Source organism: Littorina saxatilis, linkage group LG2 (assembly GCF_037325665.1).
Source record: "Littorina saxatilis isolate snail1 linkage group LG2, US_GU_Lsax_2.0, whole genome shotgun sequence".
NCBI lineage: Eukaryota > Metazoa > Mollusca > Gastropoda > Littorinimorpha > Littorinidae > Littorina > Littorina saxatilis.
Genome location: NC_090246.1, coordinates 84,939,261 through 84,965,013, shown reverse-complemented (window position 1 = coordinate 84,965,013; position 25,753 = coordinate 84,939,261). Strand labels below are relative to the sequence as shown.

The window sequence follows — 25,753 nt, the reverse complement described above, 5'->3', positions numbered from 1 at the left end:
ATGTAAGATTGGACCATGTAAGATAGGACCATGCAAGGTTGGACCATGCAAGGTTGGACCATGTAAGATTGGACCATGCAAGATTGGACCATGTAAGATTGGACCATGTAAGGTTGAACCATGTAAGGTTGGACCATGTAAGATGGGACCATGTAAGATTGGACCATGTAAGGTTGGACCATGTAAGGTTGGACCATGTAAGATTGGACCATGTAAGATTGGACCATGCGTGACCCAACATGTTTTAAAATCGTCACCACGAGTTTTCGTCACACTCAACAATGGGACTTTAATTAGTGTACAGATGCTAGTTGTCTGATTGGTCAGTTTGAGAATCAACAGAGCTCTCGTGGATCCACGGAAACACGTGGAAAAAAACAACAAGAGAAAAAACGGCTTCGCGATGCGCTAAACAATGAATTGTTTACGGTATATAATATTTTATTTACGGTATATAATGTATTATTTACCAAATCATGAATTATATAGCGGAAACCTATTATATAGCTATATAAAGCATTATTTAGTGTAATAATACTATTTCAAGGCAAAAACAGTAAATAATAAATTATTTATCTAAATAATAAATTATTTATCTAAATAATAAATTATTTATCTAAATAATAAATTATTTTTCTAAATAATATTTTATTTAGATAAATAATATTTTATTTAGATAAATAATATTTTATTTACATATAATATTTTATTTATCTAAATAATATTTTATTTAGATAAATAATATTTTATTTATCTAAATAATATTTTATTTATTTAAATAACACTTTATTTACATATAATATATTGTTTAGAGAAAACGCGTAATTATTTATAAATAATGAGTTATTTACAAACACAATCTCTTATTTATGCTAAACAATGCATTATTTAGTGCTCTGGGCTCTCTTTTTTCTGTATCTGTAAATAATGCATTGTTTAATTTAAACAATGCATTATTTAGCTAAATAATGCATGATATAGCTAAATAAAGCATTGTTTAGCTAAATAACGCGTTATTTAGCTAAATAATGTGTTATTTAGACATCAAGAGCTAAAAGGGACTTTTGCACCATTCGGATTGCCATACAACACTGCCTGTCTCGATCTGTGTCAAATGTCAAATTTTAGTCAAAAGTTCAAAGAACGTATAATAACCAACCAACCAACCAACCAACCAACCAACCATCCTGTCTACATATGACAGGTGCTGTTCGCCCCAGTGGGTCAAATCCTCCACCCTCCCGGCAGTCCTTCCACCCACATGGACAACTCGCGGGCAATGGCCGGCATGGAGCGAGTGTTGCTCGTGCTCAGAACCACGCTTGACGTCTGCGAGGACGTCAGTCTGCATCGTGACGTCATCATACAGCTCGTCACCTACCTCATCTTTTTCGTCACGACTACCATGTTCAACAAGCTGATGTCAAAAAGTGAGTGTTTTTGTTAGATGACTTCACTGTCTTAGTAAAAGTCGTGTCAAAATAGGACAAGACGTAATACTCATTTACATGTTGATAGAAAGTATAGCGTGACTTGTTAGTTCTAAAACATTTCCCAAGGGAATCAGCAATAGCAAAAGTGAAGTTCCGAGAATAGCGTTTGTCTCGGCGGCTTTGGCATCATGAGCAGTGGAAAATCAGGTCCCTGTCAGACTATTTGACACGACCTCATTTACATGATATCACCACGTGTGTATTGAACTATATTGTTATCTCATGGGTGTCTCTCTCACGTATGTAGGATGTTTTTATGCTCATTATCATTGCAGTTCATATTATGTTTGACCCTCAGGTTCGGGCGCCAAGCACTTCTGCTGGTCAGTGGGCGTGAGGCTGCAGGCGTGTGTCAGCAGTATGGAGGACTGGGTCAGCTCGGTGGGGCTGGAGTCGCAGTACCTCAGGGTGTCAGAACGTCTCCTGTGTCTTGTGGATCTGCTGGCTACCTCAAGGCATACACTTCTCAGGGTAAGTGTAGTGAAGACAGTGGTGGGGGTGGGGGGGTCACAGAACCTCAGAGTGTCCCAACGACTCCTGTTTCTTGTGGATCTACTAGCTACCTCAAGGCATACACTACTCAGGGTAAGTGTAGGAAAGACAGTGTAAGGAGTGGGGGGCGGGGGTGGTTGTGGGGGGGGGGGGGGTGATCAGCTTTGTTGGGCTGGAGTTACAGTACCTCTGAGTGTCCGAACGCCTCCTGTGTCTTATGGACCTCCTGACTACCTCAAGACACACTACTGAAGTTAGTACTTGACATGGCAAAGTAAGCAATTCAGGCGGATGAGTTTGGGGTTGGGGTTGTGAGAAAGCATAGACAGCTAGCTCAGTATGGCTGGAGACCTCAAAGTATCTGAAAGCCTCCTCTTTTGTCGACTTCTCAGCTTCTTCCAAAAAAATGAAGTGTCACTGTAAAATTTAGAAAGACCTAGGCTATATGTTTTACTGAAGGTCTTTAATACTCTCTGCCCCGCTATTAACTGTTAACACAAATAACAGTTGGAAGAGAACGAAATCTAAACCGGTTTGTTTTCACTGACCTCAGATGGACTGGCCGAGCTTCAGGAGGCAGTACTCTCCGCTGTCCGAGGCCCAGCTGCTCAAGGTGCTGACCGAATACCAGTTCACAGAGGGACAGACTCCACCCGCCTCCTGGCTCCCTCCACCCGGGGTACAACCTGCTGAGGGTAAGGTTCAACAGTCACCACACCTAATACTCTCTAGATTCTTCCTCTCGTGCTACAGTCATCTATTAAATATTTGAAACAATTACTTCTTCTTAAGGGCTCCTTACAGACCCAGAGGATTTCTTTCTTTCTTTCTTTATTTGGTGTTTAACGTCGTTTTCAACCACGAAGGTTATATCGCGACGGGGAAAGGGGGGAGATGGGATAGAGCCACTTGTCAATTGTTTCTTGTTCACAAAAGCACTAATCAAAAACATGCTCCAGGGGCTTGCAACGTAGTACAATGTATTACCTTTACTGGGAGAATGCAAGTTTCCAGTACAAAGGACTTAACATTTCTTACATACTGCTTGACTAAAATCTTTACAAAAATGGACTATGTTCTATACAAGAAACACTTAACAAGGGTAAAAAGAGAAACAGAATCCGTTAGTCGCCTCTTACGACATGCTGGGGAGCATCGGGTAAATTCTTCCCCCTAACCCGCGGGGGGAACAGAGCCAGAGGATTCTCATCGAGTTGTTCATGGGAACGGTGACTGACCCCTGTCGTTATCTTTCCTTGGTCATGCCCGATGACTCAACCACTGGTATTAGAGTAGGAGAACCGAGCGTCTCTCCGGGTTTTTGTTTTTAAAGAATGGTGAATGGCCTACATATACTCGCAGTTGGACAAACCGTTTTCTTCCCCAATGCCCATAAATCAAGTTTGAACTTTTGATGACATTATCATGTGTTTCCCAAGCAGTCCGTTTCTTTCCTGTTGCAGACGTGACCATCAGTCTGTCATCCCACCCGCCGTTTATGATACCCCGCCAAGGTCCTGGGGTGGATCTAAAAGAAGAGTTCCCTCCTCCTTTACACGCTCAGTTGGAGGCAGTCACCAGACTCTTTTCTCAGGATGCAGGTATGAGCCATTTTTATACCAGAATACAACCACTTTCTGCTTGCTGTCCGTCTTGGCATGGTTGCTAGCCAGTGCAGTGATCTTTCTCTATTCAGACATCCCAAAATGTAAGTTCGGTCTTAAAACAGCTGCAGTATCGAATTGGAGGTAGATTTACAAACATTTTGTACAGAATTATAGACTCACTAGGTCTACAAGAAATAGATGATGTCAAAACGGGGAGTCTTGAAACAGAGCTTTGATCGTGTAGTGTTTTTGTATTTTAAATAACATTAGCAGATGGAGGGTTTGAATATATTGAAAATTAGAATATCAGCAGTCTGCAGAGTCAGCGCTTTCCATACAAGTTGAACTGTTGTGAAAAAAAGCTGAGTTGTTCCAGCCACAATAAGCAGGGCGTCGTGAATGAATGTCCCCAAACAATCATCTTCATTGGGATTCTGGCAAAGTAGTATTCATTTATTATCTGTGGAATGTTTGTGACTAAAAACCAGATGATAGGCTAAAAACCAGATGATAGGCTAGGCTAGTTTTTCATGATGGCAGATAATGCGTGGTACAGTGATTTGTTCGAGAAGCGCCATGCAGGCTCCATACCTCCGTCTTCAGCCCTCTAGGTTTTCTGTAGGGGTTGCCCCACCCTTAGCTCCTGGCCCGTATGTCCTACCCTGGGAGCACAAGGGGGATTGTTTCTCCGAGGATCCCACCCCGGTTGAAGCTTTTACTCGGGTTGCTCCCTCCCCAAGAATAGCTGCCTTACTGGGCTGACGAGTCCATTCTGCCCGGCTAGTTCCCCATAGCTGGAATGCCTTCGTCCGCCATTGCAGCCGTTGGGAGAAAAAGTAAATAAATAAATCTCCTCTTCCGCCTGCCTTGCCGTTGAGGCCCGGATATCCTGCCGGTGCAGGGATTTGACTTTGGAGTTTGCTTTTCCTAGACCAGTTGCCTGCCATGGCTACAATCTGAGTCTGGTCTACTCAGTAGGACATCCTCCTCCGCCTTCACAGCCGTTGGGAATTCTCTTCCTCATCCGCCTGTTCCACCGTTGGGATGCCCTGAAGGTGCTATTTGCCCATAGCTGGGAGATCTGTTCGTGGACACCAGGTCGCACGTCATGGGGGCAGATCCTCCTCCCCGATCCGCCTTGCTTAGCCTGGGGGCTCGCGCTACCCAGTTTCCAGGGCTGCCAGCGTGGAGGCGCAAGGTCGGTCTTGAGACAAAGCAGTACTTATCTAGTCCGGAGGGATTACACCACAATGGATACCTCGCTTAGACTGCAGCTAATGTCATAACAGCCGTCACATACAACACAGACAAGCGCAGGCAGAGCAGCAAACAGGTACAGGTTATATGCAACCAACCACCATGACACAGCCTACAACCCTAGACTAGGGTGGTCCAAGGGAGGGCATCCTATTGATACCCCACTACCCGCACACACCAAGCACACATTCATCCCCTGGAGTCTATATCCTTGAGGTGGATAGAGGCTCCTTAGTGCCCCGGCTAGGCTAGTTACAGTTAAATCCGCATAGCAAGCGTCGCGTTCCTCATCATTATAATCAGGGCCGAGGTGTACAAATTAAGCAGAAATGGGCGCCACCCAACTGGGTGGGGAAAAGCTTCGAGGTCTCAGTGACTCAGTTCAGCTTATCCGACCCCGCGGTAGCATACCACCCACTTTAGTGTCAGCATTTTTTGCTTCGTGCACTTCAGCCTTTCTTTCTTTTCTTTCTTTATTTGGTGTTTAACGTCGTTTTCAACCACGAAGGTTATATCGCGACGAGGGAAAGGGGGGAGATGGGATAGGGGAAAGGGGGGGGGGGAGATGGGATAGAGTCACTTGTTAAGTGTTTCTTGTTCACAAAAGCACTAATCAAAAAATTGCTCCAGGGGCTTGCAACGTAGTACAATATATGACCTTACTGGGAGAATGCAAGTTTCCAGTACAAAGGACTAAACATTTCTTACATACTGCTTGACTAAAATCTTTACAAACATTGACTATATTCTATACAAGAACCACTTAACAAGGGTAAAAGGAGAAACAGAATCCGTTAGTCGCCTCATACGACATGCCGGGTGCAGAGAAATAAGGATGTGGAAAAGAAGACTTTTGGTAAGTTAAATAAAGGTGATGGATCCAGTCAGGTAGAAATAAGACAACAAGAAAAGAATTGGAAAACTGCAGGGAATAGTAGGGAGAGTTTTCTTGGAAGGAAATATAGGTGAAAGGACTGGTAAGGCAGAAATAAGACAAAAGAAGAGAAGAAACAGAACCGTTAGTCGCCTCTTACGACATGCTGGGTAGCATCGGGTAAATTCTTTCTAGTCCCAACCAATATGGGACTCCCCCTAACCCGCGGGGGGTGCACTTCAGCCAAGGGCACCAGTCTAATAATAATAATAATAATAATGCATAATATTTATAAAGCGCGTCTATCCAGGTTAAAAATCCTGCTTAAAGCGCTGCACAATCATTGGTGGAAAAACAATAACATAACATTGTTTACAGTGCAATCACATACATATCAATGAATAACACAATCAGCAATCAAATGTTTGTATCTTGTTTCCCTGTGCCAGACTTATCGCGCAGTGTGAGCAAGCGGTCCTCGTCCGACACAGGCACACCGCGCACATCGGACCTGGGTCTCTCCACCTCCAGAGCCAACGGCCCCCACGGCACATTCTTCACCTCAGACTCTCCAAACATCAACCACCAACGTGATCACAGACCGTCACCACCTCCATCACAACACCAGCAACAACAACACCAGATACAACAACACCAGCAACAACAACAACAACAACAACAACAACAACAACAACAACAACAACAGCAACAGAAACAACAACAACAGCAGCACAGAGTGAACGGTAACGGTATGGAGAACTTGGAGAGTCCCCCTCTACCTCAGAGACACAGAGGTAGAGATTGCGACTCTCCCCCTCCCAAGCTTCCACCTCGCAGCTCCACGATTCACTTCGCTGATCCTCCTGTTCAACCGTTCCCGGCGCCTCGAGGGATCCTCAGTTCCAGAAACGCAGGGCGAGATGTGAGTAATGTGAGTGCCAGGAACCCTCCCCGTGTTTCCCCTGACTATGCCAGTGTTATCGGTCCCAGAAGTGCTCGTGCTGGCAAAGCTCAGGATGCGGGTGTCAGTGATGGTAGGAGAGACCCTGTGGGGGATCATATCGTTCAGGAGCGATTGACTCAAAGTGCCAGGGCGCCTCACTACAGTGTCCCCACAAACAGCCATAACGGTAGCAACAGTCACCGGGCGCAGACCCACCACAGAGGCCCGCAAGGCTCCCATCACCAAGGATCTGTTCATCACAACCCACACTCTTCCGAACAATCCCAGCCAAAACGAGAGCCCCCACCTTACCACAAAGTCAACAGTCTCTCTCTGGACAGACGTCAACACGTGGACGACAAGAGAGACTTTCCGCAGGATCAGCATCACAACAGGATATCCCAGGATCCAAAGTCTCCAGGATTTCAGAGTCAGGATCCTCGAAGAAGACCTCTGAATGGAATGATTCTTTCCAACGGACCTCTCACACTTCAAGACAAACGGATTATCAACAACGTTCCCCCGCTGGATATTCCTTCAGAGGATCTGTCTAACGCTTCGGATTCTGCAGTTTCGGATGATGTGTTTGTTCAGTCGTACACAAACATACCTCTGGCACGAGGATCCTCAGTTCAGTCCTCGGATTTTCGTCGATTTTCTACGGGTATGTTGAGCAAGGAACGCTCACAAAACGAAGGCGATGAAAAAGCGGAAGTGATAAAAGTGGACATGCGCCAAGAGCCAGGAAGTGGCCACGTGACTATGGATAAGTTCCCGGATGATATTTACATAGACGTTTTAAAGGAAGTGGAGCCGAGTGGTAGTGCCCGGCAGCTCAAGGTTTTACCGCTGGAGGATGGTCCTATGACGAATGGTAAGTGAATATTTTTCTCGGAAAATATGAAGCGCATTGATATTTTCGATCGCATTTTCATCTTTTCTTTTTGCATTAAGCACTGACATCAAGGATGGCTGATGTATACATTTACTCATCCTTGCAACTAAGCGTTGTTCTTGTTTTGTGACCTTTTATTTCAGGTCGGACTGACATGAACAGCGCCAGTTCGTTTTGTTGTTTGAAGAACTAGCATGGTACTAGTGTTCGGACATAAGATGACAAGCAAGAATAAAAATGCTGTTTAGGGAAGGTCCAAGACAAAGAAACCCAACCTCCCTGGCATGGGTGCTGATGACCTAGATATTGATTTTTGATATGAGGTGGTGACCTAGATATTGATTTTTGATAATGAGGTGGTGACCTAGATATTGATTTTTGATATGAGGTGGTGATCTAGCTCCCTCGACAAGGAAGCGGCTTTTGTAACCTGTTTGTTCGAGGCCCCACGGCGGAGGATTTTTCTGAAATTCTCAGTCAACGTTCCGTGCAGACTCTAAGCGGACGGAATCGTACCACCCGTGTTAGAATACATGCACGTTAAAGATCACGAGTGTCCATTCTAGGGACTTGGAAACACGCAGATACCTAGCAAGCACACTCTCTAGTCAGCGTCATGCTGCCCACGTGGCGGAGTAAGAAACGTTGCGGCACGCAAAACTCTCGCCATAGTATAAGGCGACCGGCCTAAAAGTATACAGATCGGGAACGCAGAACAAGAAAGGAGATGAGATTCTGAATATACGTAGAGGGCCCCAAAGAGTTTAAAATCGTGATCGTGATTGGCGTTTTTTGACCTTTCTGTGACCGTGATTGCCGAAATGTCCATTTCTGTGATCGTGATGGGACTTTGCCCGTGATCCGTGATGACACAAAAATCAAGTCTCGTGATCGTGATCGTCATTTGTTTTCGTGATCGTGATGGGCATTATTGCAAAGCATTTTATTTTCAACCTACATTTTTCACAGCTGTATCACTATATGATCCTCTATTCGTCAAGGTGTTTGTGATCGTGAAAACAAAAATCAAGGTAACTGTGATCGTGAAATTTCCCTTCCCGTGATCGTGATGATACCCCCCCCCCCCCCCTTTGGGGCCCTCTACGTAGAGTGAGTTAGTTTTGTCAGCACATGCAGTCACTGATGACGACCTGAATATTTATTCTGGATATATATTTTGTCCGTAAAAACACCTGCGTGTTTTTTTGTTTTTTTAGCATGAGGGTTTTCATAAACCCATGATCCTACACATGCATGGTAATGAATATTGAGCGAATTTTGTCTGCAAATGAAGTCACTGATGACGACCTGGATATTAACTCTAGATAATTATTATTTTGTTCTGCAACTGCAGTCATTACGGATTCGGACTTCCGTGTTGTCAAGCGTTGTAGTCCACAAGGTCTGCTGACCAGGAAGCACGCTTGTGTTGCAGGCTGGGACATGCAGGCCCTAGACACTTCACAAGGGCGCACGGTAAGGTGCATGTAACGCATGCTACGATTGGTTAGATTAAAGCTGCATGCGAGATTGCCATTGGCTGGGACATACGGGTCGTAGAAACGCCACACAAGCGCACGGTAAGGTGCTTGTAACGAATGCTACGATTAGTTAGATTGCAGCTGCATGTGAGGTTGCCATTGGCTTGAAAATGTGATTGGTTGCATTACAGCTGCATGCGAGATTGACATTGGCTAGGAAGTACGGGTCCAAGACACGCCACAGAGGCACACGGTAAGCTGCATGTAACGCATGCTATGATTGGTTAGATTGCAGTTGCATGTCAGATTGCCATTGTCTCGTACATCGTTTCCTAGACACGTCACAAAGGCGCACAGCTGCATGTAACGCATGTTATGATTGGTTAGATTGCAGTTGCATGTCAGATTGCCATTGTCTCGTACATCGTTTCCTAGACACGTCACAGAGGCGCACAGCTGCATGTAACGCATGTTATGATTGGTTAGATTGCAGTTGCATGTCAGATTGCCATTGTCTCGTACATCGTTTCCTAGACACGTCACAAAGGCGCACAGCTGCATGTAACGCATGTTATGATTGGTTAGATTGCAGTTGCATGTTGGATTTCCTTTGCCAGTCGTGTAGTGGTGACCTATTCGTGATCGGCTTTCATTTTTGCGTGCTGAACAAATTCTGCTTCTGCAGTGTCAGGTTTTACGAATAATTCAATGAATCATCTTTTACTATTCGTTCATTTTTGTATTTACTTATGCTGTGCTTCTGGTCAGTATCACCAACAAGTCGTGTTTTGCATGATGACAACTGAAGGTTAGTTGCTTAAAAAATACATCTTATAAGATGAGCTTTACCGTTGCATTTCGTGCATTTTTGCTTGTTTTGTTTTTTGCACACTGTCAATTGCTGTTTGTTTTTGCACAGTCTTAGATGTTGAGCGTGCGGTGTTGTTTAGAGTCATATAATATATTTTATAATGAACGCCTCAGTGTCCGAATGTCGTAGATCCTATCGTATTCAGTGTGGAACTTCGCTGCGTATTTGCTCGTGCATGTATGTGTGTGCATCGTATGTGCGGCCGTGTGTGAGTGTGTGTGCAAGTGTATGCGGGTACGTTGCACCCGCGAGGACATTGTGTGTGTGTGTGTGTGTGTGTGTGTGTGTGTGTGTGTGTGTGTGTGTGTGTGTGTGTGTGTGTGTGTGTTTGTGTCTGTTTGTGTGCGCTGGGTTGTCTGTTCTTATGTGTAACCATCGTTTTACTTCAATGTAGGCATCTTTTAGAATGTTGTGATCGCTATCAGTATCCTCGAAACATGATTGTGTCTAAACAATGACGTCAGAAAATGTAGGGGAAGGGCTCCTAATATAGACAAATTTTTGTTTCATGCTGATAAATAGTTTGTTTGTCAACCGTTGAGCCTAATTAGAGTGAATTAGCTTTGACTGATAGACATTCAGCAAAAATTAAATACAGAAAAAAATCACAAATGGTTCATATTAGGAGCCTGGGCGCCCAATATGGACCAGTGAAGAGGCCTTCACGAATCACTGTAAAAAGCCCCCTATACTTCTAAATAACATGATACAACTTAGTGTGCAAGTCAGACTAAGTAAAATATGCTTTAGATTGATCTGTTTCGGGTTTATGAGAACATTATTTGAAGCATACTAGGAAACTAAAGAAGCTTATCAAAAACAGAGTGAAAATTAGTGAAATTATCAACTGCCACAAAAAGAAGATCCCCCGCGGGTTAGGGGGAGTCCCATATTGGTTGGGACGAGAAAGAATTTACCCGATGCTACCCAGCATGTCGTAAGAGGCGACTAACGGTTCTGTTTCTCCTTTTACCCTTGTTAAGTGTTTCTTGTATAGAATATAGTCAATGTTTGTAAAGATTTTAGTCAAGCAGTATGTAAGAAATGTTAAGTCCTTTGTACTGGAAACTTGCATTCTCCCAGTAAGGTCATATATTGTACTACGTTGCAAGCCCCTGGAGCAATTTTTTTATTAGTGCTTTTGTGAACAAGAAACAATTAACAAGTGGCTCTATCCCATCTCCCCCCTTTCCCATCTCCCCCCTTTCCCCTATCCCATCTCCCCCCTTTCCCCGTCGCGATATAACCTTGAATGGTTGAAAACGACGTTAAACACCAAAGAAAGAAAGAAAGAAAGAAAGAAAGAAAGACAAAAAGAAGACTATTTGATATATTTTGTTGAAATCTCGAGGGTGAGTTATAGGTTATTTTCAGCAAGCTTCTTAATTAATTAATGAAAATAGCCTTTAGCTTTTATTTTCTTCGATTTGTTGAAGGTGGTCCATATTAGGCAACACACACGTACTTTGAGATTTTGCTTTTATTTTTGTATGCAGTAGAAAATCGGGGTCAACACTGGTAAAATGTAACAAATACGGTCTTAGCTGTCATATCTAGCAATAATTTTTGTGTGATAACAGCTTTGGCTGTGGACAGAAACGAGTCCGTTTTAGGCGCCAATTTTAGAGTGAACCGGCTGCCAAAAGTGAAAAAAGAGAAAAAGCCTAACGGTTTTGAGGTTTGTGTTTCTGCAACAGTTCAGTTTAACATGTGCAAGTGTTCCAGAGAGGGTGAATACAGCAAATGAAATTTTTTTGAGCGCTCTAGTGCCGTTAGATTGTCAGAACAGGAGCGGTGGTTCATATTAAGAGCCGGTCCATATTAGGAGCCCTTCCTACTATATAAATTACAACAGCCAACCAAGAGAAACACCAAGATTTCTATGCCATAAAAAATCCTTGCGTCATTTATAACATGACGTCATAATGCTAATAAGGTTCAACTGTGATATCATCTGGAAGGCACCCAGTAGTGTGCCATACCATTATAGATACATCGCATAATATAGCGTCACAGTGTATTTCAGGTTACGGTTGCGAACCAAGCCAATCAGGGAACATCCCCATAGTGCAATATCGTTGTAAAGTGATACTGATCTGTGATATGACGTAATACTGCATTCCAGGCTAAGACAGCGACCCCAGTATGATGCCAGAAGATTTAGCAGGAACATCAGGTCACCAAAAGGCAAAACCTACCAGGCACCTTTCTCAGAATGCGTACTCTGATATGATTATGTCAAAACTATCAGAGGTTACGGTTAGAATAGCGACTCCAGCCAACGAAGAGACACTCTCAGAATGACATACATTCATATGTTACGTCACATCACATGACGTCATATTGTGTAACAGCGTTTGGCGGTGACCCAAGCCAATCAAGAGCCGCCCCAGAATGCGATAATATAATTTGACGTCATGATGTATTGCAGGTTACGACAGCGACCCCAGCCAATCAGGAGAGGCGCCCAGAGTGCGATATCGACACAAGATGCCCCAGGAGCGAGACACTAGCACCAAGGGTGAAATCACTGGAGAGGTCTTCACTCTAACGCTCCAGAAGGAAGGCTCCAAGCTGGGCATGGGACTCATTGATGGCATGGTGAGTGTATGCCACAAAATAGCGTGTGAATGCTGTAGGACATCCCCAAAAATCGTTAAATTTGAAGGGCCAACACAAATTTATAGCTAAGTGTTCTTGACTCTCCTCAAGGAAGGATTCACGCTTGTCGCGATTCAAATTCATGGCATGGTGAGTTCATGCCACATGAATGTTGTAGGACATCCCCCAAAATCATAAAACTTGACGAGCCCAAACAATTTATAGATAAGAAATGATACACTATAGCATCCACGGTGAAATCACTGCTGGAGGTCTTCACTCTGACGCTCGTCAAGGTAGGCCCCAAGCTCGGCATGGGACTCATTGACGGCATGGTGAGCCGGTCAGACTGGTAACATGTACCGTACATGTAGATCTATAGTGTTTACAACGGAAAAGGTTGGCTGAACAAAAGATGAAATCACTGGAGAGGTCTTTACTCTGACGCTCCTCAAAGAAAGCTCCAAGCTGGGCATGGGACTCATTGATGGCGTGGTGAGTTCATACCACAAAATAACGTGTGAATAATGTAGAACACCCACAAAAATAATTAAACTTGATGATAATGTTGTTTTACGCCCCCACGGTGAAGCCATTAGGGGCATGTTCCCGGGTGTTACCCGACTTTTAATCTTTAGATGAGATACACATCGAAGTGTATGTGTGTTTAGCTAGAATCAGCCACCTGCACTTATGGCGGAATGACCAAGGTCTTTTACGTGCCATTGAGGTGACAAGGAGGTGGGACATGGATACCGTCTTTGAGTCTGCACATAACGCTGACCCGTGTCAGTCCTGGCCTGGACTCGAACCCGTGAACCTAGGATCACAAGTCCAGTGCTCTACCACCTAAGCTACCCCCCCCCCCCCCCCCCATCATTAAAGTTGGAACAATTACATTTTATTAAAGTATCGTTGGTACTTTTGCACTTAAATTGCGCGGTATGCAAAAGATTGATTGATTCGAATCCTGTGACCGAGGTTGGCTTAATCTGTGGTAATTACTGACAGTGGTGGTACGTAACATGATAGAGAGGTGTCCTCGGGCAGACTGTTGGGTTAATTGCAGTCATCCATCAGCCGCTGATCAGTTAATTGAATCAGCTGTGATTTCTGACCTTTGAAATGAAGTAAGATGTACGCAAAAGTGTACTTGTTTACATTGGAGCATCAATACCGAATATGCGAGCTGTATTTTGCTTAAAGGTACACTCCTTTGCACCTGAGAGAATAACAAGCATTGGGGTAAAAAAATGGTCATACACGTAAAATTCCACTCGTGCAAATAACACGAGTGTACGTGGGAGTTTCAGCCCACGAACGAAGAAGAAGAAGAAGAGAATAACAAGCATTGAAATTAACAAGCGACTTTCATTTGAGGTTGCACATGTATGCATTTAAAGCGCTTACTACTCTTTGCTACTCAGACACTAGACTGTGATGTGACCATTTTCCTTTGCCTTGCAGTACACACCGCTCAAGTTGCCCGGTATCTACGTACGTAACGTGCTTCCCGGGACACCGGCGGCACTGTGCGGTCACATCAGGGTGGGGGACCAAATCCTGGCCGTCAACGGGAAGGGTATCGTGGGGGCAGACTACAACAGGTCAGTTCACTGGTCAGCGTGTTTTGGGGAGGGGAGAGAGAGAGAGAGAGCGAGAGAGAGAGAGTGTGTGCGTATGTGCGTGCGACGGTGTGTGTGCGTGCGGGTATGTGGTGAGTGTGTGTGTCTATGTCTATATGCGTGCGTGTGTGTGTGTGTGTGTGTGTGAGTGTGTGTGTGTGTGTGTGTGTGTGTGTGTATGTGTGTGTGTGTGTGTGTGTGTGTGTGTGTGTGTGTGTGTGTGTGTCTGTCTGTGTGTCTGTGTGTCTTTCTGTGTATGTTCGTCTGCTTGTCCGTCCACTGCTAGACGGGTTGATGTTAGTGTGTGCCGAAGTCGAAGGACGGTCTTGTCCCAGATGCGGACAGCCTCTGTGGTAGTTCACGCGATCGTTTATACGGAAAGGAAGCATACGTGTCCCCCAAAATATTCTTCTTTTTCTTCTGCTTTCAAGAGCTGAAACTCCCCCTTGCAAACTAGTTCTTATTATTCTTTATTTGGTGTTTAACGTCGTTTTCAACCACGAAGGTTATATCGCGACGAGGGAAAGGGGGGAGATGGGATAGGGGAAAGGGGGGGGGGAGATGGGATAGAGCCACTTGTTAAGTGTTTCTTGTTCACAAAAGCACTAATCAAAAAATTGCTCCAGGGGCTTGCAACGTAGTACAATATATGACCTTACTGGGAGAATGCAAGTTTCCAGTACAAAGGACTAAACATTTCTTACATACTGCTTGACTAAAATCTTTACAAACATTGACTATATTCTATACAAGAACCACTTAACAAGGGTAAAAGGAGAAACAGAATCCGTTAGTCGCCTCATACGACATGCGGGGTGCAGAGAAATAAGGATGTGGAAAAGAAGACTTTTGGTAAGTGAAATAAAGGTGATGGATCCAGTCAGGTAGAAATAAGACAACAAGAAAAGAATTGGAAAACTGCAGGGAATAGTAGGGAGAGTTTTCTTGGAAGGAAATATAGGTGAAAGGACTGGTAAGGCAGAAATAAGACAAAAGAAGAGAAGAAACAGAACCGTTAGTCGCCTCTTACGACATGCTGGGTAGCATCGGGTAAATTCTTTCTAGTCCCAACCAATATGGGACTCCCCCTAACCCGCGGGGGGTGCAAACAAGTGGTTAACGTTTGCACGAGAGTGTTTTTACGTGTATGACCGTTGTTTCCCCGTCGGTTAGACACCCGTACCCCGTACCCGTCCCCGAGGGGGGGGGGGCTTTCTGAGTGCTAGACTGATATTCCCTTTTCTATAACCAATTACATGGATTACAAGATCTTTTCCGTGCGTACTAAAACTTGGTCTTGTGCTTGCGTTCACTTGTGAAGGGGGGAAAGGCACTATAGCTGGTCGGCACATGAATTGACCCTTAGCCTACCAGACGCGGCCGGTGTAACACGAGAAAATTACTCCCACGAGATTTTTACTCCGGAGTAAACATTTCGTACGAAAAAGTTACTCCCTTTACGAAAAAAGCACTCCCCCATTGCCGCACGAGAAAATTACTCCCCAAGACAGGTGAGTTCCGAGAAAACATTTCGTACAAAAATGTTACTCCCCTGACGAATAAATAACGAATAAATGACTTCACCCCAACACGAGCAATTTAACTTCCCATGCCAGGTGTACGAAATTTCTACTCCCTTGTCCCCTGTTAGTCTTGGTGGTGGAAGGGGTGGAGGGAGGGTAGCGCGACATTCGTTTGCGCGAGATCACATTATTGGCATTATCCCTTCGCCCGCATCCCATTTTAGCGTACGAGATTTTTACTGGAAGTAAAAAAAATGGGGAGTAAAAATTTCGTGGAGGGAGTAATTTTTTCGTGCCCTGGGGAGTTCTTTTCTCGTACGAAAAATTTACTCGGAGTAAGAATTTCGTACGAAATATTTACTCCGGAGTAAATTTTTCGTGGAGTAAAAATTTCGTGTTACACCGGGATTCGAACACTCAACTTTCCTCATGGGAGGCCGATGTTTTATCCGCTAGACCATCGCGCCCGTCCAAAAAAGGTAACACTGACTCAGTCAGTGAACCTTCGATTTTAGTTGTTCTCATATTCGATCAATAAACACAAACTGACCATCCAATTTTCTATCAAGTAATCGACTGACTGTACGTGATGACTGCCACGCTTCAGTGGCCGCTGAAACTGGACTAAATCAGCCATTATGTGCCCCCCATTCCGCTGAAGGACCTACCACAATGGCACAGGACTGCTCCATAAAGATCAACCGTACGGCCTATATCCCATTAACTCAATTATCTTAATCATGTGTGTTCTTTGTAGGAGGTACGTGCGTGTTACAGGACGATAATATGTGGTGTGTATTACGGCAGGTACATTCATTGACCGAGTTTGTGGTGTTTCTAATGGGAATGTGTAAAGGAGATGTACACTGAATCGTGTGTGTGTGTGTGTGTGGGCGTGTCCAGTGTCTGTGCGTGTATCTGTGTGCGTGCGCACGTGTGTGTGTGTGTGTGCGTGCGTCAGTGTTTGTTTGTCTGTGTGTGTCTGTGTGTGTGTGTGTGTGTGTGTGAAAGAGAAAGAGAAAGACTAGAGAGAGAGCGAGAGAAATAGTGTCAGCATGTGTAGTGTTTGTGGGTGTGGGTGTGGGTGTATGTGTGTGTGTATGTGAGAGAGAGACTTAAACATGACGTTCTGTTTTTACTTTTTTGTGTATTTGAAACTAATCGTCTACACCTTTCGTTGTGTTTTCTTTATTTGACTGTAAAGTGTATTATCTGTAAAATCATTGATCTTTCTTATTGGCGGATAAGTAATGGACTGTCTATTTTAAAATCAGCTAAACCAAAGAGAACAGAAAGCACTAAAAACAATCATCCCTCCTAGTGATCTAGAGAGTCAGATAATGGCCAAAAGCACTTTGTGAAATTATTCTTCCTTTCATTTTCAGTGCCATGAAGTTGATTCGCACCGCTGGACCGCAACTGAATCTCCTGATTGCCAAGTGTGATCGCACCGTCACCGCCCGAATCTCCGCTTCCTAACAGTGACCTTGACCCCAACATCTGCATGTAAATTGTCCTCATCCTTTACATATTGTCAATTGGTTGGCTGTTAAACTGTCCATAAACTGTCCATTGACTGACTAACAGATTGAATCACTATAGGTAACAGTCCCAAATCGCCACTTCATGACAATGACCTTGACCTCAATATTGTCCTTTGGACTCAAACTCGATCCTTATGTAGAATAACTTCATCTTGTGCTGCTGATTGGCTCTAATATTACCCACTGTGATCACAAATTGGAGGCCCAAATCTGACATTGCCTTTCTTCTTGTTCTTCCAGTTTCATAAACTGGGTCCTTTTGGACCTTTTAAAGTGGAGGTTTGAGTAGAGTTGGTTGAAATTGGTCTGTGTGTAGCCCAGGCTTAGAAAAAGATTAAAACTATATACACAATTCTGCGGAAATCAGTGATCGGGGAGGATGGACCTGGCACTCCATCTAAGGCTCCTTGACTTTCAACATATGCACGTAAATCATTCAATCTTTTGCTAGCGATTGGATGCAAGTAAGATTGTCCGCCGCAGATTGACAAGTGTGATCACGAGGTCACAGGCTAATTGTCTGCCACCTGACATTGTTTTTGACCTCAGTATTGACCTTGACCTCAAAATCTACATGCAAGTTTTGGGTGTTTTTGGGTGTGCTACTGATCAGTTGGGAAATGGTCCATATCTACACTTGCCTGGCCCATCGAGATGACCGAGTGACCGTTGAGTGATCATTATGACCGGAGAATGTGTTGAAATACTCACAGAAACTTTTTTGATTCAAGGAGAAAATGGAGAGATGTTTACATGTAGTGCACGTTTCATGTGACAGGATAGACAAGAGAGGACCTTACCTTGTCCTGTGTTTTGTGATTTTGTTTGTTTGTTTTCTCAACGCCCAGCCGACCACGAAGAGCCATATCAGGGCGGTGCTGCTCTGACATTTAACGTGCGCCACACACAAGACAGAAGTCGCAGCACAGGCTTCATGTCTCACCCAGTCACATTATTCTGACACCGGACCAACCAGTCCTAGCACTAACCCCATAATGCCAGACGCCAGGCGGAGCAGCCACAAGATTGCCAATTTTAAAGTCTTAGGTATGACCCGGCCGGGGTTCGAACCCACGACCTCCCGATCACGGGGCGGACGCCTTACCACTAGGCCAACCGTGCCGGTGTGTTTTGTGATACATGTACATGTCTTTGTTATTGTTAAAGAATGATATGGACACGAGTTTTAGAGGAAGTAAAGGTTTGTTTTGCGAGACATTTTCTGCTATTGTTTTTTTTACACCCCCGGTATAGGGGTGTGTATAGGTTTCGGTCGATGTGTTTGTGTGTTTGTGTGTTTGTGTTCGCATATAGATCTCAAGAATGAACGGACCGATCGTCACCAAACTTGGTGAACAGGTTCTATACATTCCTGAGACGGTCCTTACAAAAATTGGGACCAGTCAAACACACGGTTAGGGAGTTATTGGTGGATTAAGATTCTACAAGGACTTATAGAGGGAGATATTAATGGGGAAATAACTTTCTCAGTTGGTGGCAGTGAGAATGGTTATTTCCCTTTGACCAACGGGGGTGTTTTTCCTACCTCGGAGGAATTTCTTGTTTTTAAACTGTCTCTTCAAATTCACGAAGTATTATTTTTTTAACACAAGAATCTCATTCAACCTTGATCAATATTTCATGACAGTTTTAGGTACAGGCACAGATGATGAAGGTAATACAGAAATGAAGATGAAGATAGAAATGAGGTAAATGTTCGATCTTCTTCTGCGTTCGTGGGCTGAAACTCCCACGTACACTCGTGCAAAAACACGAGTGGAATTTTACGTGTATGACCGTTTTAACCCCGCCATTTAGGCAGCCATACGCCGCTTTCGGAGGAAGCATGCTGGGTATTTTTGTGTTTCTATAACCCACCGAACTCTGACATGGATTACAGGATCTTTTCCGTGCGCACTTTGTCTTGTGCGTGCGTGTACACACGAAGGGGGATAAGCCACTAACAGGTCTGCACATAAGTTGACCTGGGAGATCGGAAAAATCTCCACACTTAACCCACCAGGCGGCCGCGGCCGGGATTCGAACCCTCGACCTTCCGATTAAGAGGCCGACGTCTTACCACCCCACCACAGCGCCCATCTGAATGTTGAATCTGATAAACAAAGGGAAGTAAGCACTCTAATGCATACGACATTTGTAAAAGAGTAAGTGAGAGTTATGCGAAACCAGTCTCCTGGCACCCATTGAAATGAACAAGCAACTTTCATCCTCACATTTTTTTTTCATTTTAAAGTGTATTTTGGGGGTAAAAATCCTCCTAAAGTAAATGTTGATTTGTCCTTGCAGACAGCCATACAGTCCCCCTACAGTCTGCATTATTCAGTGATGGCGCTAGTGTCAATATAACACTTACCTCGACAGTACTATTCTTGCACATTATCTATTATAGGCCGAAAAAATTGGACAAAACGCTGCGTGGGTACAATTATCTCCCATAACCATGCGCCACCGTGGATCCCAAGCACTGTCCGAGTACTTCCCCCTTACAGGATGTAGGTGGCGCGTCCTCTTTCTTTTTTCGCGCGTGACAGTAGGCTGTGTTTCTGCTGCGCTCCCGGATTATTTTGGATTCTAGAGTCTTCTTTTCTGTGTGGATTACCACCTGTTGGATTTTTGTGTGTTATTCCACTTCTGGCTTGAGGCTACGTTGTTTTTCTTCCAACTTGTGCCTCCGTTGTTGTGTGGCGGACTCGGCGTGCCTACCGTCCTACTTCGTGGTGACCGGTCGTCTGCTTCTCGTTTCGCCTCATTCACTTGAGTATTGACCTAATTTTCTTTGAATTTTGTTAATTCTCGATTTTTTAAGGGTACGTACAGGGCGAGGTAGGATGTCTCGTCCTGTTTTGGGCTCTGGTTCTACGGAACCAGAGTCTGCCGGGGGCAACCCTTCTCCGGGCGCCCAGCGTCATGTTTTGCGCACGGAGAGGGGGACCTTTCGGCGCTCCGACTCTCCCTCCCCAAACGCTTTGCGTTTGCGGCGAGGGAGGGCGGAGAAAGCCTGTTTGAGCAAGCTCAATGCGAGCTTGCTCAAACAGGCTGGGCTTGAACCTGGGACTTCGGGCGGGGCTGCGCCGTCGAAGGTTCGGGGAAGGTCGAGGGGAAAGAAAAAGCTTCTTTCTCCTTCTCCTTCCGTGGAACACGCTTCCCCCCCTTCGACGCCGTTGTCCGGCCCTCAGTCTCAGGCTTCAGCTCCTCCCGGTTTCAAGCCTGGGGGGAAGGTTTCCTTCTCCTCCCTGGCTCGAATCCGGGGGCGGGTCGATTCCCAACCCTCTTTGGGGGTTGGTGAATCTGATCTAGGGGCTACGGGAGAGACTCAGGTTTCGACTTCTTTCTTTTCCGGTGCCTCTCCTGTGCCCTCCTCGGTTTCCACCGCTGTGGAAGCTAGGAGGGACACGGGTCCTCCTCTGAACTCCCTCGCTGGGTCGTCTACTGCTGTTTCGACAGTAGTCTTGGACTCATGGGGGGGGAGATCGGAGGAGATGACGGGGTCTATGAATTCCCTCCCCGCTGGGGTTGGGATGCGAATTGACCCCGTTCAGGGCGGTCCTGTGGGGGCAGGGGTTTCAGGCTTCGTGCCTACGACCACTGCTACTACGGTTCCCTCTGACGTCCGTGTGACTGGTGGCTGTCCCTCTATGAAACGCTCCGGCCGACTAGTTACTGGACGTGGAGGTGTTCGACAGAACGTGGTACTTCTGTCGAATGGTCAGGGCGACGGGAACATTGTTTCTGTTGCTCAGACCGACACCTCCGACCGGACCGTCTTGACCCCACGCCATTCCTTAGTGTCTGGTGTTCGGGTGACGGATGGTCCGGACCAAGGGTCCGGAACGGTCCAGGCTTACGGGTCGGGATCGAACCGGACCCACGGGTCCCGACTGGACTTGACCTCCGGGTTTGGTCCGGACGGGACCCATGGTACAGTACCTCTGGCCCTTGCCGGACCCCCGGACCTACGGGTCCGGATGGTACGGTACGGGACCAGTGGTCCGGTCGGGACCGGACCACCCGACCACCTCTGTTGGTCCGGGTGGTCTGGCACCGAACCGGAACACACCGGACCACCGGACCTACGGGTCCGGATGGTACGGTACCGGACCGGTGGTCCGGTCGGGACCGGACCACCCGACCACCTCTGTTGGTCCGGGTGGTCTGGCACCGAACCGGAACACACCGGACCACCGGACCTACGGGTCCGGATGGTACGGTGTTTCCACGTCCGGACCGAACCACCCGAACACTTTTGTGGGTACGGATGGTTCTGTGCCGAACGGGACGTCCGGATGGTACGGGACCGGACCGGACCACCGGACCGGACCGGACCACCGGACCGGACCGGACCATCGGAACACCGGACCACCCGACCGGACCGGATCGGCACCCCCGACCGGACCGGACCATTTCTTTTCTGATCAGACCCGATGGGTCCCTGTTCAGTCTATAAATGGCGGGGGTTCGTTGGCTGGACTGACCCAACAGTCGCAGGGTTTTTGTTGTTCTCTCCCTTCGGCTGCTGGAGACGTTTCGTCTTTGGGGCAGGGGTCTTCGCGGCCTCTTGCTTCAGTGGGCGTTTCGTCACAGCCTACTTCATCACTTTCGGCTCCTCCCCCTCAAGCTTCCTACACTCCTGCTGTTGAGGAGTTGTCGGGAAGTGAAGAGGAGAGTGAGTCAGAGGACGATGGGGAGGAGGATCAGGGTCGCCCTGAGGTTAACACTGATCCTCTACCCTTGCCGGTTTCTGATGGAACTTCCGAAGCTATGCTTCGTACTTTCCAACAGTACATGACAGACATCACGCGGCGTCTTGACGCCACGGATGCCTCTCTTAAGCGTCTGTCGTCTAGTGTTCCCAACCCTTCGGTTGACACACAGGACGTGGACCCGGAGTCTGAGGACGAGAGGCAGGAGGCTCTCCCTCGCACAGCTAGAAGGACGTTTGAACAGTTTCAGGACGTCCTTCCCTCCGACGCCCTCTCGTCCTTGGAGTCCGCTTCGGCCCGGGCGCGGGAGGCACACGCCGCGTCTGCCGGCGGCTCGTTTTATGAACGATCCGGCCGCCAGCAATTCGCGTTCCACCCTAGTCTTAGTGCCACGGTGGAAGCGGCAGCACATCGCCTGAGGAGTACAGATTCACGTGCGAACGCGACCTATGTTCCTCGGGAGGACGCGGATTCAGTGCCGTGCTTTCCTTCGGGAGGCGCACCTCCACTGTTTCCTCGTGTCCAATCTGTTTCGTCCCTCCCTTTTCCCTTTGACTCTCGAACTCTCCCTTTCCAGACTTCGAGTGTTCAGGGTGGTGCTGACGGTGATGTGTTCGTTGGGGAGGTGCCTTCGGTCAAGAAGGTGGAACTGAGCTCTGCTTCGTTCCACAATCTTGAGGCCACCGTTTCTTCCCTTGTCGAGGCCCAATCACAGGCCTTGACATGGATGAGCACGCTGTCCACACTGTTGGACCCTCCCGATCGGGCAGAGTCCGAATCCACTCGGGTCCTTGACACGGTTCGAGTGGATCGGGCTTTGCATGCCGTGCGATCGTGCGTGACGACTGCGGCAGAATTGGCCATTGGAACACGGGTCCACTTGTTGGCCCTGTTCCGTGATCATTTTCTGGCTACTTCTTTAGTGCCTCCGGATATGAGGAAGAGTCTGAGGAACACGTTTCCTCAGCCTTCTTCCCTCTTTCATCCGGGCACTGTCCGTTCTGTGGTGGAGTCCACACGCCAGAGGAACACTGATTCTCTGATGGTTGGCCTCGCTGCTTCGGCGACGTCGGCGGGGAGTAAGAGAAGTGCTACAGTCACCTCCAGCTCCCAGCCTCAGAAGAAGAAGAAGAAGAAGCCAGTTTCACTGCCTCCTTCTTCCTCCTCTCAGGCGCCTGTCGCGTTCCCCCCTGCGGCCCCGGCTTCTCGTGCTCCCAAGCGCAAGAAGAAGGGTGCTCAGACAGGTAAGGGTAAGCAGCACCACCAGGGGGGTGGTCGCAAGCCTGCGCCTGCCCGCCAGCAGAATTTTCAGTGAGTCCCGGCCCTACGTTGACGCCCCCTCAAGTTGCCCCTCTTTCGTCCGTCGGTTCCCTTTTTCGGGCCCGCGACATGTGGGGCAGACTGGTCTCCAACCAGTTTATCTTGAGGGTGGTGGGGTCGGGGTTTTCTCTACCGCTGTCGTCACAACCTCCATTGTCCGCTCTACCTTTGACGTTCCCCCCTCCTCGAGACCCTGCCAGATGGCAGGCTCTTCAAGACGAGGTGAACTCGTTGGTCGAGAAGAAGGCTGTCTACCCCCTTTCTCAGCCTTCTCCGGGGTTCTACTCCCGCCTGTTCACCGTCCCCAAAAAGGACGGCAGGTTCAGGCCGGTGTTGGACCTCTCCACCTTGAACTTGTACCTTCGCAGGTGCAAGTTCAAGATGGAAACCCCTTCGTCGGTCCGGTTGGCCATCCGGCCAAACGATTGGGCCACGTCTGTGGACCTCCAGGATGCTTACTCCACATCCTGGTGGCCCCGGGGTACCGACATCTGCTCCGGTTTGTTTGGGAGGGCACAGTGTTCGAGTTTCGGGCCCTCCCATTCGGCCTGTCCTTGGCCCCGCTGATTTTTACAAAGGTGGTCAAGGAGCTGGCGGCGTTGGTCAGAGCTCAGGGTGTGCGTCTGCGTCAATATTTGGACGATTGGCTCACCCTGGCCCAGTCTCGCGATCAATGCCTCCAACACACCCGGCAGGTCCTGGACCGGACCCATGCCTTGGGGTTCCAGATACAGTGGCACAAGTCGGACCTCGTGCCAGCCCAGCAGTTTTGCTACTTGGGGATGGCGTTCGACACAGTGCTTTACACTGTGTCTCCCTCCCCGGACAGGATCCTCTCCCTGAGGCGAAAGATCCTGTCCATTCAGGCTTGTCGCGCTGTTCCTCACAGACGGCTGGCGGAACTGTTGGGTTCCATGGAGTCTGTCGCTCTGCTGCTGCCCCTTGCAAGGCTACACAAACGTCCCCTGCAACGGGCAGTAGCAGATCGGACTTCCAGGCCTCTCGATTACACCGAGTTGATCCAGATCGGGCCTTGGTTTCACGAGGCTGTAGTCCAATGGCTGGACCCGATCTGGCTCAACTCTGCGGTGCCTATCCAACCGAGACGGCCGTCTCTCTTCCTGTACACCGACGCTTCTACGCGGGGTTGGGGAGCCCACCTGGACCTGCACGAGGCCCAGGGGGTCTGGACCCAGGAGGAGTCCCTCCTACACATCAACTTTCTAGAGTTGGAGGCGGTTCGTCGGGCTCTGCTGGAGTTTCGCCTCCTGATTCGGGATCAGGATGTGTTGGTCCACGGGGACAACACCACATGCCTAGCTTACCTTCGCCACCAGGGGGGCACCAATTCTCGGTCCCTCTCCCTGTTAGCGGAGGAGATTCTGCTCTGGTGCCAGACCAATCAGGTCCGGATGTCAGTCCAATTCGTTCCGGGGAAACTGAACGCCCTGGCCGACATTCTCAGTCGGGGCGATCAGGTTCTCCCCACAGAATGGACCATCGCTCACAACGTTCTACAGCGTCTGTGGGCAAGGTGGGACCGTCCTCTGATCGATCTGTTCGCAACTCGATTCAGCGCTCGGCTTCCCAGGTACGTCAGCCCCTTTCGAGACACGAATGCGTTCCACGTGGACGCATTCACTCTCTCGTGGAGGCTCCTCGATGCTTACGCCTATCCCCCGACATCTCTGATTCCGAGGGTACTGGCAAAGTATCTGCAGGAACGGCCAAGACTGATTTTGGTCGCGCCTTACTGGCCAACAGCTCCGTGGTTTCCAGATCTTCGCGGTCTCACCCACGTAGACCCTCTACCTCTGAATCTGGACGGGGGAAGTCTGCTCCAGCCTCGATCAGGCCTCCCTCATCCACGTCCAGAGAGTCTGTGCTTGACCGCATGGCTCTTGTGCGCTCCAAACTGCTTGCACTAGGATTGCACAAGAGTTCAGTAGAGTTTTCCTTGAACGCTAAGAGGCGATCAACTAATCAGCTCTACGACTTACGCTGGAGAGCTTGGGCCTCCTTCGCCTTGTCCAAGGGGATAAAGCCGCTTTATCCCTCAACACAGGACTTGGCCAACTTCCTGGTGGAAGTGTATCAAAAGAAGAGTCTTTCTTCTAAGACTCTTCTTGGATACAAATCTGCCATCACTTCCACGATTGCGGCTGCTACTGGTCGCAGACCTGAACACTTGATCAGTTCCTCCCTCATCGCTAATGTCCTTTCGGGTATTAGCAATGCAGCGGTGTCTAAACCTCGGGTTTCATTTCCCAAGTGGGATGTCTTCCTGGTTCTCAAACTCCTGCGTAGCAAGGAGTTTGAACCCCTGGCAGGCATTAGTATCAAGTTCCTGACTTTTAAGACTGTGTTCCTCATCGCTTTAGCCACTTGCCGTAGACTCAGTGGTATTCAAGCTTTGAGTGGCCTGGAATTTGACATTGAGTTCACCACACATCAGGTGACGTTGGCTTTCCTACCAGACTTTCGAGCCAAGAATCAGAATGCCTCG

At 47.5% G+C, this 25,753-nt stretch overlaps 1 protein-coding gene across 1 annotated transcript in view; it reads left to right on the top strand.

The window, feature by feature from the left end:
- LOC138954579 (ras-interacting protein 1-like) overlaps positions 1-18,675 on the top strand; it is a 50,806-nt gene extending 32,131 nt beyond the window's left edge. The window contains exons 5-12 of the mRNA XM_070326390.1: positions 1,205-1,430; positions 1,792-1,964; positions 2,539-2,680; positions 3,449-3,586; positions 6,173-7,540; positions 12,345-12,514; positions 13,982-14,121; positions 17,048-18,675. Of these exons, the coding sequence (XP_070182491.1) occupies positions 1,205-1,430; positions 1,792-1,964; positions 2,539-2,680; positions 3,449-3,586; positions 6,173-7,540; positions 12,345-12,514; positions 13,982-14,121; positions 17,048-17,141 (2,451 nt within the window). The 3' untranslated portion in view covers positions 17,142-18,675. The remainder of the gene's footprint in view (positions 1-1,204; positions 1,431-1,791; positions 1,965-2,538; positions 2,681-3,448; positions 3,587-6,172; positions 7,541-12,344; positions 12,515-13,981; positions 14,122-17,047) is intronic.
- Positions 18,676-25,753: the final 7,078 nt, after the last annotated feature.